General features: G+C 43.2%; 1 protein-coding gene across 1 annotated transcript in view; it reads right to left on the bottom strand.

Moving 5' to 3' along the window:
• Positions 1 to 5011: 5011 nt before the first annotated feature.
• Positions 5012 to 14480, bottom strand: part of LOC137429877 (uncharacterized) — a 94300-nt gene continuing 84831 nt past the window's right edge. Inside the window, exons 4-8 of the mRNA XM_078781037.1 lie at positions 13797 to 13899; positions 12512 to 12678; positions 9225 to 9365; positions 6535 to 6675; positions 5012 to 6392 (exon numbers count right to left, since the gene is read on the bottom strand). Of these exons, the coding sequence (XP_078637163.1) occupies positions 5161 to 6392; positions 6535 to 6675; positions 9225 to 9365; positions 12512 to 12678; positions 13797 to 13899 (1784 nt within the window). The 3' untranslated portion in view covers positions 5012 to 5160. The remainder of the gene's footprint in view (positions 6393 to 6534; positions 6676 to 9224; positions 9366 to 12511; positions 12679 to 13796; positions 13900 to 14480) is intronic.

Consider the following 14480-nt stretch of genomic DNA (forward strand, 5'->3'; position numbering starts at 1 on the left):
AGATACACCCACACACCAGATTAGGAGTTGGTACATCGCTTATTTTTCAAGATATTTTGCTCACAAGGTTCAGACATACATGCCGGCGGCCATCTTGGATTTTGACGTGGCGACCCAATTTTCAATAGCGTTCTTCCATATGCGTAGATACACCCACACACCAGATCAGACGTTAGTAGTTCATTTATTTTTCAATATATTTCGCTCACAAGGTTCAGACATATATATGGTGGTGGCCATCTTGGATTTTGACGTGGCGACCCAATTTTCAATAGCATTCTTCCTTATGCCTAGACCGAGATACACCCACACACCAGATTAGAAGTTGGTACTTTGCTTATTTTTCAAGATATTCCGCTCACAAGGTTCAGACATACATGGCGTCAGACATACATGGCGGCGGCCATCTTGGATTTTGACGTGGGTTGCACCCACACACCAAATTCGAATGCGGTTCTTCACTTACGCACGCATGCCGCATGGACCACTTTGATGACGAATATGATGTAAGTCTTGATACTTTGTTTATTGATGGCGTTGATGATGATACTGTCACCGGCAAGAATTGCTTTGCGGACTTATCTATTGAAGGGATGAAGGTGAAGGTCAAGCTGGACACTGGTGCACAGGCATCTGTCATGTCCTTTTCCCTTTATCAGAAATAGACAATTAGACAATGAAACCCCACATCCAGAGTTCATCCGTCATTCTCAAAGCATATGGGGGGTGGGTGTGGGGGGCATCAGGTTGCACACAAGGGTATGGCTAACCTTTGCGGTCAGACAGAAAACAGTGAGGGCACATTTGAGTTCTATATTGTTGATTTCTCATCACCACCTATTCTCGGACTCTTGGTTTCTATTGCCCTCAACCTGATTACATTTAGTGACAACAACGTCAATATCTGTTCAGATCCAGCACGGAGCCCTTCAGGGGCAGTCGACACTTGTGGTCACTTTGATGAGACTCGCGATTCGATCTGGGCAACTCGAACGACCAGCAGCCATAACAATATCATCTCCTATATAGGTCAATGATTGTACAGTGCCCCTTTCCTTTGCCGAAGGGGCCCGGCGATGACGCGCGCTGAAAGGGAGTACTCGGTTTCCACTCCAGTTGTTTTCTTGTTTGTCCGGGCGATATCTCAGCCATCCTTTGAGCAAGGAAGCTGAAATTTCAGCACAATAGTGAGCAAGTGCTTTGGTAAAAACGCTATTTTTCGTTTTTTGATTAATCAATGAATTGATTATTACTTAATTTTTATTGATTACTTAGATACTTATTTATTTCCTTTCTCATCTGGGCAATATATCAGGCACCTTTTGAGCTCGGAAGCTGATATTTGGACATGACAATGACCAAGTGATTTGACTGTAAAGACTATTTTTGATTTATTGATTAATCAATTAATAGTTTAATTAGTCGATTAATGACTTCAATTAAGTTTTTTAAAGTTAGATTCGGACGAAATGTTGGTGGTTTAGGTATTCTATTAGCCAATTGATGAATAATTTAATTATTTTACAATTATTATTTATTTATTTTCATTATAAATCACTTATTTATTTTCATTATTAATCACTTATTTATTTTCTTTCTCATCTGGGCAATATCTCAGGCACCTTTTGAGCTTGGAAGCTGATATTCGGACACGACAGTGACCAAACCAAGTGATGTGGTTATATGGGATATTTTTTGATTAATCGATTTATTTATTGATTTATCAATTCATTATTTTTTTTTCCGATTAATGGCTTATTTAATAAATTTTCAAAAAGTTACAGCTTCAGATGAAGCACTGGTGGTTGAGGTATGCTATTAGCCAATTGATGAAGAAATTATTTTCCGATTGTTATTTATTGATTTTAATTACGCAATTAATCAATCAATTATTGTACACCTTTCCCTCCCAATGCCCTGGCAATGCCACGCTGAAGAATATTTATGTATTTGCATGAGGGTGGTGTACTTTGAATGCATCTGTACTTGTTTCTTATTTTTTTCCAGATCTGCAGAGGTATACTCGTCAGCCACCTGCTTCTTGGAAGTTTGTACTGTTTTGCCAATGGTACAGTCATTCACAAAATTATCCAGAGGATTATCCATGGCAGCAGAAAAGTCTCAATCATTCAAAGTAAACTGCTCTCTCTCATGCACAGATTTATCCCATCTCGTCTTCAGTTGTCATACCCTTCCTCCCATGGTACACTGAAGTCCATGGTACACTGAAGCTTGTGGTGAGGCAGTTGCCATGAAGCAACTTGCCTTCACCTCATGGAAGGCTAATCCAACTGAAGGAAATCTCAGTTCCTTTCACAAAGCTCGGAACAAGTGTGTGTCTACCCTCAGGAGAGCCAGGAAACAATATCTCTCTATTCTCAAACCTGTCTCCCTCCTCCAAATCTTGGTGGCGTCTGTTCAAATCTGTTTCTGGTGTTTGTTCCCCCTCAATCCCCTCCCTTACCTCAAACGGCTGCACAGCTGACTCCACACGTGAAAAGGCTGAATGCCTCAACTCTGTGTTTGCCTCAAAATATTGTGTCCCAAACCCGTCCCTCTCTGTACCCACCGTACCCAGCTGCTCCTGGACTCTGTGTCCTTCTCTCCTGACAAGGTGGAGAAGTTTCTGTCAATCCTTGACTATGATTCTGCAACTGGACCAGACGGCATCAGCCCACGGGTCCTGAAATCCTGCTCTTCCTCTCTATCTCACCCTCTCTCTGTCCTCTTCACCCTCTCTTTTGCTCAAGGTCATCTGCCATCAGCTTGGAAATCAGCCAACATTACCGCTTTACACAAAAAGGGTGCAAAAACAGATCCTTGCAACTACAGACCAATCAGCCTTCTCCCAATTATCAGCAAAGTCATGGAATACATCATTGCTTCAGATATCAAATCTTTCCTCTTCTCAAATGGCTTGATCTCTGATCATCAATTTGGTTTCAGACCAGGTTACTCTACTCTGGACATGCTGCTTCTGCTGTCTCAAAAATGGAAAGAGGTCCTCAATGCCAAACAGGAAATTAGAGCTGTCTCCCTCGACATATCATGTGCCTTCGATACGGTCTGGCACCCCGCTCTGCTCACCAAACTGTCCTCCTATGGTATCCATGGAAATCTCCACGCATGGCTTGCGGACTTCCTCTCTGGTCGTAGTCAACGTGTGGCCCTAAATGGGTTTCTCTCATCTCCCCTTCCTGTTCAGGCTGGAATCCCTCAAGGCAGTGTTCTGGGCCCTGTGCTTTTTCTGGTCTTCATCATTGATCTCTCTGACTCTCTTGAAAATCCTCTCAATCTCTTTGCTGATGACTCCACACTCTGCCGCTCCATTCCTCATCCCTCAGATCAGCAGTCTGCAGCCTCCTCACTCTCTGCAGACCTGGACAAAATCACAGACTGATCAAACAAGTGGAACATGTCTTTCAATCCTGACAAATCTCACACTCTATGTCTCTCTGAAACGACCCACTGGATAACCCTCCCATCTACTTTCTGAACAATCCTCTCCAAGAGGTTCTGTCACTCAAGCTATTGGGTCTCACTATCTGCCATGATCTTTCCTGGGAAAACCACATTTCAAAGCTGGCCTTCAAAGCCAGTCACCGACTGGGCATCCTCCGTGGTGCGAGGTCTTCCTTGGCACACCTGAGCTCCTCACCACATACAAGGCTTTCATCCGCAGCTCAATGGAATACTGTTCTCCCCTCTGGGTTGGTGACCCTGCCTCACACCGAGCTCGTCTTCACACTGTTGAAACCAAAGCTTTCAGAATCATTGGAATCTCCCGCGATGAAGATAACTCTGAGGGCCTTTCACTTACTCACCGCAAGCAGGTAGGTGGTCTTTCTGTCTTCTACCGACTCCTATCCGGCCTAGCTCCCCCAGCTCCATCTGTGCTCTGTCCCCCAAATATTCCTACAGGTCACACAAGATCTGCCAGTAACCCTCTTCTGGTGAAATTGCCTCTCTGCTCACCTTCACTCCTTCATTCCTCTTTACTCCCACCTCTGGAACAAACTCCCTTACTCTCTTCAATCCCACTCCTCCCTACAGGTCTTTAAAACAGCTGTTCACCACCATCTCTTATCTTCCCCCATCCAAAACCTTGATCTGTTTTACCCCTGTTAATTCACCCCAAATCCACTTTTTTTTGAAATACCGACTATTTTCTTTCCTGGAAGTTCCACCAGTGTCCATGTGTTTCATACTTTCCCACCCCCCCTCCCCCCACTTTCACATGCCTCCTCCCCCCCCCCCCCACGCCTCCTCCGCTCCCCCACGTCTCCCCCCCCCCCCCCCCCACAGATCTTCTGTTGTCCCTGCTGCTCTCTGCTGTTGTACTTGTGTGCTTCCCCCTCTCTCACCATCTTGTCTCCCGCTCACTTTTTTGTATGTTTTGTGTGTCGGTTATTTTTTTTGTTTTGCGATTGATGTTAGCTCTTACACAAACCTCGATCTTGTATACAAAAATAAAAAACGTCAACGATGTAGTAGGCTTACCAATCAATTCGGGATATTTTGGAAAAGGAATGGAAACAAAATAGCATTTACAACACAAGATAGCCAGCTCAAATAGTAATGGGAAATGGAGGAGAGAGGTATGCTCCGAGATCTCCATTTTCGATTGCATTGCGGTTTATTTTTGAGGAGAGGTGACTCAAAAAGCACTTTGTACACATGATGATAACAAGATAGCGACAAAGTAAATACAATCAGTGGAATGCAGCAGAATCCACACTCATAGATCGGTGAGACATAAAAAAGAAAAAGAAAAATAAAACACTTCAAAGGGAATTTCTCTGTTACACTTTATATGTTTGTTCATGTGCCTTGCTGTGAACATCCCGCAACACAACACAACCTCATGTGCAATTTCAAGTAATCTACATGACAAACCTTTACTACAGACAAAACAATCTTGGTGGTCCGATGTTCAAGCATTTTATAAGCTTTTTATAAATAAAATCGTTTTCACAAATGGAGCACCTTTATAGGCACTCTTCTGTATGGATCTTCATATGCAATTTCAGACATCTTTTTCGATGAGTTTTTACCACAGACACTTTCCTTCTAATAGTTCCTTTTGTTCCTTAATCTTACTCTTTACTTTGCGTGTAGTAAAAACCTTTTTTTGTACTTTCCTTCCAATAACTTGGCAAACTAAGCTTGGTATTGTATATTCTCCATCCAGCTGCCACACTTGTATGGGCGCTCTGCTGTGTGGCGCTTCATATGGATTTTCAAATTACCTTTTCGAGAGAAACATTTATCACAAACAGAGCACTGGTATGGGCGCTCTCCCGTGTGGGTCATCATGTGCGTTTTCAAGGTCCTTTGATATCTAATACTCTTATCACAAATAGAGCACTTGTATGGGCGCTCTCCTGTGTGGACCCTCATATGCAATTTCAAATTCACTTTTCGAGAGAAACCTTTACCACAGACAGAGCAATTATGAGGGTACTTTCCAGTGTGGGTCATCATGTGTGTTTTCAAGCCCTCTTTATACCGAAAATTCTTCTCACAAATAGAGCACTTGTAAGGATGCTCTCCTGTGTGGACCCTCATGTGCAATTTCAAATGATCTTTTCGAGAGCAACCTTTACCGCAAACAGGGCACTTGTGCGGACGTTCACCTGTATGGGTTAGTTTATGCACATCTAGGGTATTTTTATAAAGAAAACCCTTCCCACAGTCAAAACACTTGTATGGACGCTCTCCTATATGGTTCCTCCGATGCCAATTCAGACTTCCCTTTTGAGAGAATTTTTCACCACAAACACAGCACTTGTATGGACCTATGTGGATCCTCATATGCAATTTCAAATAGCCTTTTATTGAGAAACCTTTACCGCAAACAGAGCACTTGTACGGACGCTCTCCTGTATGGATCCTCATATGTAATTTCAAATTCCCTTTGAGAGAGAAATCTTTATCACAAACAGAGCACTTGTATGGACGCTCTCCTGTGTGGACCCTCATATGTAATTTCAAATTACCTGTTAGAGAGAAATCTTTACCACAAACAGAGCACTTGTATGGACGCTCTCCTGTGTGGACCCTCATATGCAATTTCAAATTACGTTTCAGAGAGAAATCTTTACCACAAACAGAGCATTTGTTTGGGCGTTCTCCTGTGTGGCTCATCATGTGCGTTTTCATGCTGCTCGGTGAAGAAAAAGCCTTGCTACAAAGATTACACTTTTGCCTTTTGAGAACCTTTGTGTATTTTGAAAGCTTTATCGCAATCTTAGCATTGTTTTGATGAGAGCTCGATTGGTGTTGTAAAGGTAATGAGTCTTGATATTGTGATTGTTTGTTTAAAACACCAATCTTGTTCACCGCCAAGTAGCACCTAGACGATATTTGTCCAAAATTACCTCCTGGTTGTTCTGTAAAAACATAGAACATGAAGTAACCAACTATATATTTGATATACAAAATATAAATATATACAACAAAAAAAACAAAAAAAAACAAAACATATTTATCCTCAACAAGATAAATAAAATATTTTGTAATGTTTCTGCTCACCAGTTGCAGAATCCAGAAAACTGCAATTTGTAGTATGATCATCATCTGGATCTTCCTTAACAGAAACACATTTAAAAGTTTCTCGAGCTGAAGAATCGTCATGGTCTTGTGTGTTTTCCACTTTCACAACACAGATATCACCTGCACACAACTCATTGTCAATCATTTGCAGAGCCCCGAGGTTTAAAATGCTGCAAAATAGAAATCGGGTCAAATATAGATGGATATATAATCAGCTCTGAACGTTTATAACAAAAACTAGAACAGCACTAAATGGAGCGCGAGCACACTCACTCTGAACAAAAAGTACCATCGTTAACTGAACACATTGTCATGAACACATTTTTTTTGTTCAGTAGTTTCGGAGACGTCCAAATTTTTCCCTTTAATACAATATGGCTGCCATACCATGTGACATATGATGTCAGTGTTATCAATAAAATATTCTCCATGGGAAGTCCCTCCTTTGTTTTAAGTTACACATCTATCAGATAAGAGGTTACAGAGACAAAAAAAATCTAAAGCGAAAATATATAGACGAGGTCACAGACGGACACAGACAGACAGACAGACGATATTGGTGGAACCATTGGGGCGTTACAATAGTCTCACAAGCCCTTCGGGGTGATATTAAAAACGAAATGATTCCACCATTGGTGGAATAAGGCGATTAATGAATGCAGGTGAGCAAGCCTGGACCTGGGAATGGTGAGCAATGGAGGTGCATGGTATTACCAATTACCAGTTTACTTACGATTTGCATTTTCTAACAACAAGCCTGGTGTTGGCTTAGCGGTTAGGGTACCGGCTTGGGATCCTAGGATCCTGGGTTCGAATCCCGGTCGATCGCTGAATTAACGCCAGGGGGGTTGACTCAGCCGACCTCCTTCCGAGGTCGGCAAATTGAGTACCAGCTTGCTGGGATGAATGATCCCGGTGTGTACCCCGGTTTAGAATAGGTACACCGTATCCCTGCGCATCATAAGAGGTGACTAAGGGTTGGCGTCAGGAAGGGCATCCGGCCATAAAAACATTGCTTCAAACAGGGAACCATGATTGTCATGGGGCCCGCAAGGCTAACCCCTGCTCTAGCAGGGAAAATGCCCTTAAAACGATCATTCATTCATTCATTCATTTATGCAAATACTTTTGATAACAGACCGTACATTGTTACGTTTTTGGCTTAGCGGTTAGCGTGCCGGCTTGGGATCCTAGGATCCTAGGTTTGAATCCTGGTCGATCGCTGAATTAACGCCAGGGGGGTTGACTCAGCCTGTCATCCTTCCAAGGTCGGCACATTGAGTATCAGTTCACTGGTAATTCCCTGTGTGTCGCAAGAGGCGACGAACAGGGTTGGCGGTAGGAATGGCATCCGGCCGTAAAACATTGCTTCAAAATGGGGACTACACTGCCCAAAAAAAGGCCAACCCCCACTCTGCGGGGGAAAATGGCCTCGAAAGGCGGCTCAGTACATTGTTAAATTTAGGAATGTTTTAGTTACAAATTGGCATGTGAAAACTACCTCGTGGTGTAAAGGTTATGTTCAAAACCACGCTAACTGTGCGCGAAAGTGTTGCGGGAAGATGACATCATTTATTTACCTGATGTGCAAGTGGAATCATGGATGGCATGCAACAGGAAATATAACAAGTGATGATCAAGTAGTAAAAAAAATATTATGAGGAAACGCCAGCGGGGTTAAAGAAACGCAATGTCGACAAAAAACAGGGGCAATACCCATGGTGCTCACCTGGTAGAATAAACAGTATACTGCACCAACTAAGGGTATTTTAAACCATTTTCATTGGTTTCTAGAAGACAGGGCAGCATGTAGAATCATACTAACATAATCATAAGACTTTAAACGAAGAAAAACATACCTATTTTGGGGGTCAACCCCTGTAGACCCCCATAGGGGCAGATTTTTTTTCATGCCGTGAACAAACTTTGGTACAGCACAGGCAGGGGGTGAAGGTTTGTGGTCAAGTTTCATCAAAATTGTGTGTGTAGTTTCTGAGAAGAAAGCATATATACTCATTTTGTGGAGTCAAACCTGGACCCACTTTGACCCCGGTAAACCCCTAAGATCCCGATTTTTTTAATGCCGTGAACAAACTTTAGTCACAACAAAACAAATATTATTTGTGCCAAATTTGGTCGCAATCCCATCAGCGGTTTCGGAGAAGAAGTTTCAAGTGTTTACGGACGGACGGACAATGCGCCATCGCATAACTCCCCTGAACTTCGTTCCAGGTGAGCTAAAAATTGGAGAGCATTTTACAGTTTGTCGTCATTCTAATGCCTTTGTAAAATACGCCAGATGGACATCAATTTTGATGACTCTTATCCGTTGACACCATCCACTTCAGCTGGCCCATTCACAGTGTTCACAAAGCGGAAGGCAAATGATGAGAAAAGCCATTGACATTGACACACGTGGTCAAAGGTCCTTGTGGAGAGACAGTGTGAGAACACATGACTTGCTGATGTTGAACGTCATGTTGCTGATCAGCAGCTTATCTAATCCAGATCTGATGAAAGGGGTTCAAATAGTGCTAATGCTACAAAGTGCTCATTATACAGCTAGTTCCAGACAGAATATTTTGCAAGCTGCATACAGGCTCATATAAGACTAATCTAAGCCAATAATAAATAATGAAAGATCTTTAACATCACACGTTTCTGCTCACCATTTGCTGAACAGGCAACACTGCCATTTGTCGTATGAACATCATCTATATCTTCCTTTACAGAAGCACATCTCAAAGCTTCTGAAGAAGACGAATCTTTGCCGTCTTGCATGCATTCCACTTTTACAGAACAGATGTCACCTGCACACAAATCAGTTTCAATATTTTGTTGGAACAGGAAGTTTAGAATTCTATTTCATATACATCAGGTCAATTGGATATTTACTCAGTGTTGAAAGATTAATTATTAGTTCACTGTACTGTAATTATTATACCTGTAAATGACACTTGAGCCATCATGTCTGTGATACTACCTCCAACCAACACTTGTAGTGAAAGTGGATTTTTTAATTTTTTTGTATAGACTATAGACTATAGATCGAGGTTCATGGAAGAGCTAGAGCTGAAAGCAAGGGAACAAAATGCAAAGGGGGAAACGCCAAAAGCAGAGTAGAAGTGAGAGTGAGATCAAGGGAAGGGGGAGAAGACACATGGGTGAAGAAGTTGCACATAAGCTGAAATACAGCAAGAAGTGGGAAGGGGAACGTGGGGATGACACAAAAAGGAACAAAGCAATTGACAAATAACCAACAAAAAGAGGTGAGGGAGAGGGGGGAGGGAATCTCAACAACCTGGAAAAAGGGAGTGCTTCTGGAATAGGATCCATTGAGGAAGAAGTGATCATGAGGTTGGATGGGCTGGGGATGACTGAGATAGTGGTGAACAGCTGGCTTGAAGCCATGGAGGGAAGAATGGAACTGAATAGACTGGGGAAGTTGGTTCCACAAGCGAGAGAAAAGAGGGAAAAAAATATTGGAGGTGAGCAGTGAGCCTAGATTTATGGAGTTTAACAAGAAGAGGGTTACTGGCAGACTGTGTGCACCTTACAGAAACTTGAGAGAGAAGGATAAAGCTAAGAGAGAGCAGAGGGTGCAAGAGTCGGTGGAATACAAAGAGGCAACCAACCTGTCGGTGATGTGAGAGTAACGGGCCTAGACACTCAACTTCGTCACGGGAGATCCCAATGATTTTGAGGGCCTTGCTTTCCATGGCATCAAAAATGGCAGGGTGTGAGGCAGGGGCACCAGCCCAAAAGGGAGAGCACTACTTCATCAAGCTGAAATGAAGGCCTTGTAGGTTGTTAAAAGTTCAGTTTTATTATTCTTCATTGGTATGCAACACAAAGCTGCAGGGTAGCATAAGTGGCTGAGGACACGGCCATGCCACTGATGCAATCCCCTCTGCTGGTTAGGACAGGAATTTGGAACGTGGCCATGGTGCAAGCGATAAATCACCTACTTTTCGCAAAGTAAAAGTTCAGATTGGCCAACGAAAGACCTATGGAGGATGCCCCGTTAGTGGTTGGCTTTGGAGGCCACCTTGGAAATATGGTCTGCCCAAGAAAAATGATGGCTGATGGTGAGGCCCAAAGGTGTGAGTGACAACCTCATGAAGTGGTCTGTTTCAGAAGTTGATGGGGTGGAGGGGGGTTGTCAGATGGTTCTTTCGAAGGAATATGGTGAATGTGTGGGTATTTTGGATACATTGTCAAGGCTCATGGAAGAGCTAGAACACAGAATGGATCAGTGCGCAACAGAACAAAAGGAAAAGTAGAAAGAGATGGGGAAGGTTACATGACAACAGCAGGGTCGAGGTTGACAAAATAGAAGGAGACCTGGACAAAGAAGAGATGTGGGGAAAATTTAGGGATAGGTGAGGAAGCACTGAGTTGACGAGATGGATACAGAAGCACGCTTCGGAAGGAAAAAACTGTAAATTTGGAAATAGATGGGCTTGGTTCAGGGTGAAGGGGGGACGGAAACATTAATGGGGGTGGAAAAGATCATGGTTTTGGATGGGGGATGACCTGAAATGGTAGTGAATGAAATTGAAAAGAATGCGGGAGTTTGTTCCACAGGTGGGAAAAAAGAGGAACGAATGATTCGAGGTGAGCAGTGATTCTGGATTTTGGGCACCGGAAGGAGGTTGCTGATGGACGACGTGTGCCCTGCATGAACCTGGGACGGAAAAAGCACAGAAAGAGCAGAGGGTGCAAGACCAGAAAGGAGGTGGTAGTAGACAGAGAGACCACCAACTTGTTTGCGATGGGAAAATGATAGGCCCATAGACTCGGCTTCATCGCGGGAGATTCAAATGATCTTGATGGCCTTAGTTTCCATGGCGTCAACTGAGAAAGGTTTGAGATATGGGTGCCAGCCCAAAGGGGAGAGCAGTACTCCAACCAGCTGTGGATGAAGGTCTTGTAGGTGGATAAGAGTTCTGGTGTGTGAAGGAAGGACTTTGCTCAACAGAGGAGGCCAAGTTAGTGACTGGCTTTGGAGGCCAAATTAGAAACGTGGTTTGCAAATTTGTTGGGGTTGAAAGGCACAGTCCAAGTGTTGGACTGGCTCCTGAATCTATGAATGTCTGCAGAGGGGGAAGAGATAGTGCTGATTCAACACATAGCTCGAAGCAAAATATATGGCAAGAATACAGGCATCTATAGGCCAAATCAGAGTCAAAAATGCAACACAATCTTTCATCTCCAGGGCATATTAAATGACAATTTGAAGAACTGCTTCTTCCAAGTTGCAACACCCTCTGCTTATACCACAGTCAAATAGATTTCGTTTTCACTCTGGAATAGCACAAACTAATATCACTCAGAAAGGTTGCTGCAAAGCTATTTCAAAACCCTTTCCTGAATCAAAATCAGTCTTTATATAGGCACTGTATATACATGAATGTATAGTACATGAAAGCAGACAGAGGAATTGCAAGCAGAGATAAATGTCCCAGGCAGATACAGGTAAAAGTAATCGGATTTTATGTTGTATTATATGGTGTTTGCAAGAGGGTTAGTTAGAAATCAAAATTGGTCGTATTACCACTGTACATCAACATAGTGGGGTCTCAGTGAGAATATTGTGCCCAGTTTTAGCTATCCCTTACCCGAAAGCATGATTATCAAGCAAATAGATACCATGAAGAGGGTTCAATGTAGAGCATCTACAATGATTCCGGTTAATTCCGGTGTGAGCTCGACTGAGCTTCAAGGAAAGGCTGAAAGACACAGGACTTTATATATATATATATATGAGAAAGAAGGTAAAGCAAAAACATGATGCTCCACATAGCCTCTTCCTGTGTCTTTTAAGTTATAGCTTAGTTTAGTTGTGCTTAGTTTTTTGTGTCCTGTGTCAAGTTTTATTATATTTCCTTGTATGATGCCACAGAATGAAAAGGAAGTACCATAACTGAGGAGGTGGTGGCTTGAGGCACCTTACCGTTCTTAATACCCAACTCTGTGACTGCAGCTTGGACCGTTTCCCGTCTCAAGCCCTGTGACTTCAGACACCCTGTGAAGGTCTCGATTTCAGTCATGACTTGTTGGATGGAGACAGAACCCCACTCATAAAAAGTAAAGCTTCCACATGTCTTCTTGCCCCGTGTTCTTCAACATCACCATCATTGCCACCTAGGTCAAAATGTACAGAGGGCCATCAATAGGTAATATGAACAATATATGATACTCACAATAGTCCAAGACAAGCAAAAATAACGGTTTAAAATTCACAAGACGTACAGTACCGTACTGTGCAAAGGTTTGGGTTATTTTCACGTTTGTGCACCGGATTAGAACAGCATCGGGCAACGTTGCCCTACTAGTATAAAATAAATTAGCAATCAATTTCTTATATTTTTGTTATACATATTGTCACGTTTATGGGGGGTTAGAGATTGCCTTCAAATAGATAGAACTGTATAGAGTAGTATTGTCCGTGTGCGAGTATGTAGCCAATCTCGATGTAATAAGTAGGGACACGTCAGCTTAAGGATTGTCTGTTTGAATGTGCACCATACGGAGGGTGGTGCTTTGTTATAGACGGCTAGGGATTAAATGAAAGAACCGTCGGTAAAACCTCCCTGCAAACATCTACTAAGAGCAAAGAAGAGCGAGGCAGATAGCAATAGGATTCTGCCAGGCAAGGAGAGAGAGGGGGGCAGGGGGGGGGGGAGGTTGGAGTCGTTGTCAAGAGAGCAAGGGTAAGGAGCTTGTGATCAAGGGATTGTGGAGTCATGAGGAGGAAGGTGCTGAGCATTGTCCGGTGAGAGGAGGGAGAGCCAGTAGCTCACGGTTAGGTGTGTTCAGAGGAGCAGGTACAATTCTGAGAGGATCGTGGGTTTCTGAGGAGAACTCTAGAGAACAAGAAGGGAATGATAGAAAGCGTTTTCCTCCTTTGGAAAGTAAAACGAAGGGAAGTGGAAAGAAAGAAAATCTTTCCCAACCGTAGCATTCCTTTTCCATATCGGTTTTTTTTTTAACGCGGATCTTTCTTCCTTCTTTAACTGGTTCAATCCGGCCACTTTATGGGCATGCCGCCTTCATACTCACATCTTCTTTTTTTGAACAAATTTAAACCGGCCGATTCACAACCGCCTGTCGCCTTTTTGCTCACCTTCCTATCTTTCCACGAACTGATTAAAACTGACCAATCATCAGGTTTGGTCATCCGCCAGTCCCTGGTTGAACTTTGTCTCTGGTTGATTGTTGGATCCTTTGACCCTGACTGCTCTCTACCATCCCGCCTGCCCAATTTGTCTCTGCCGGGGACATCGTACGGATCGTCATCATCCTGTGACTTTTGTGCTGAGCTGCGCAGCACAGGATGAGCTGTACGCATGAGAAAGGATAGTGAAATACAAGTCTGACTATTCAAAAGCATGGGCTGTCCCAGTACAGTTATCCAAAGGGGCTGCGCCAGCTCCCCAAAGTCGTCACAGATGTTAGGGGTTCCTACACATTCGCCACAGTTCTTTCTCTCTTTCCTTCCTTCTTTCCCTGCCAGATGTATGTGGGGCCCACGATCCACATTGTGGGCCCTATCTTAGGGTGCGAATGCAGACCAATGGGTAATTTGGGGAATTATTGATGGCTTGTATGCATGTGCATTTGTTGTTGAATATAATTGTTAAACCAAACTTGTCTTCTGGCTCATTCTGCTCACATCACGACAGTAGTATATGGCAGCTAAAGTTATTCGATTGATCTCGAGATTAGCATGTAGGAAGATCGCGGTCAAGTGACAACATGTCATGGACTGCCTACTGGCATGATACTCGCTCGTACCGGGAACTTCCTCTGCACCGTAACACGGCTGTGGACATGAGATCTAGCAAGAAGTTCCACAGACGACTAGCTATCATGGTCACTTGACGACTCGCCGAACCTGTCTGAAGTTGTTGTTGTTGTTG

Source organism: Myxine glutinosa, chromosome 6 (assembly GCF_964187855.1).
Source record: "Myxine glutinosa chromosome 6, kmMyxGlut1.1, whole genome shotgun sequence".
Taxonomy (NCBI): Eukaryota; Metazoa; Chordata; class Myxini; order Myxiniformes; family Myxinidae; genus Myxine; species Myxine glutinosa.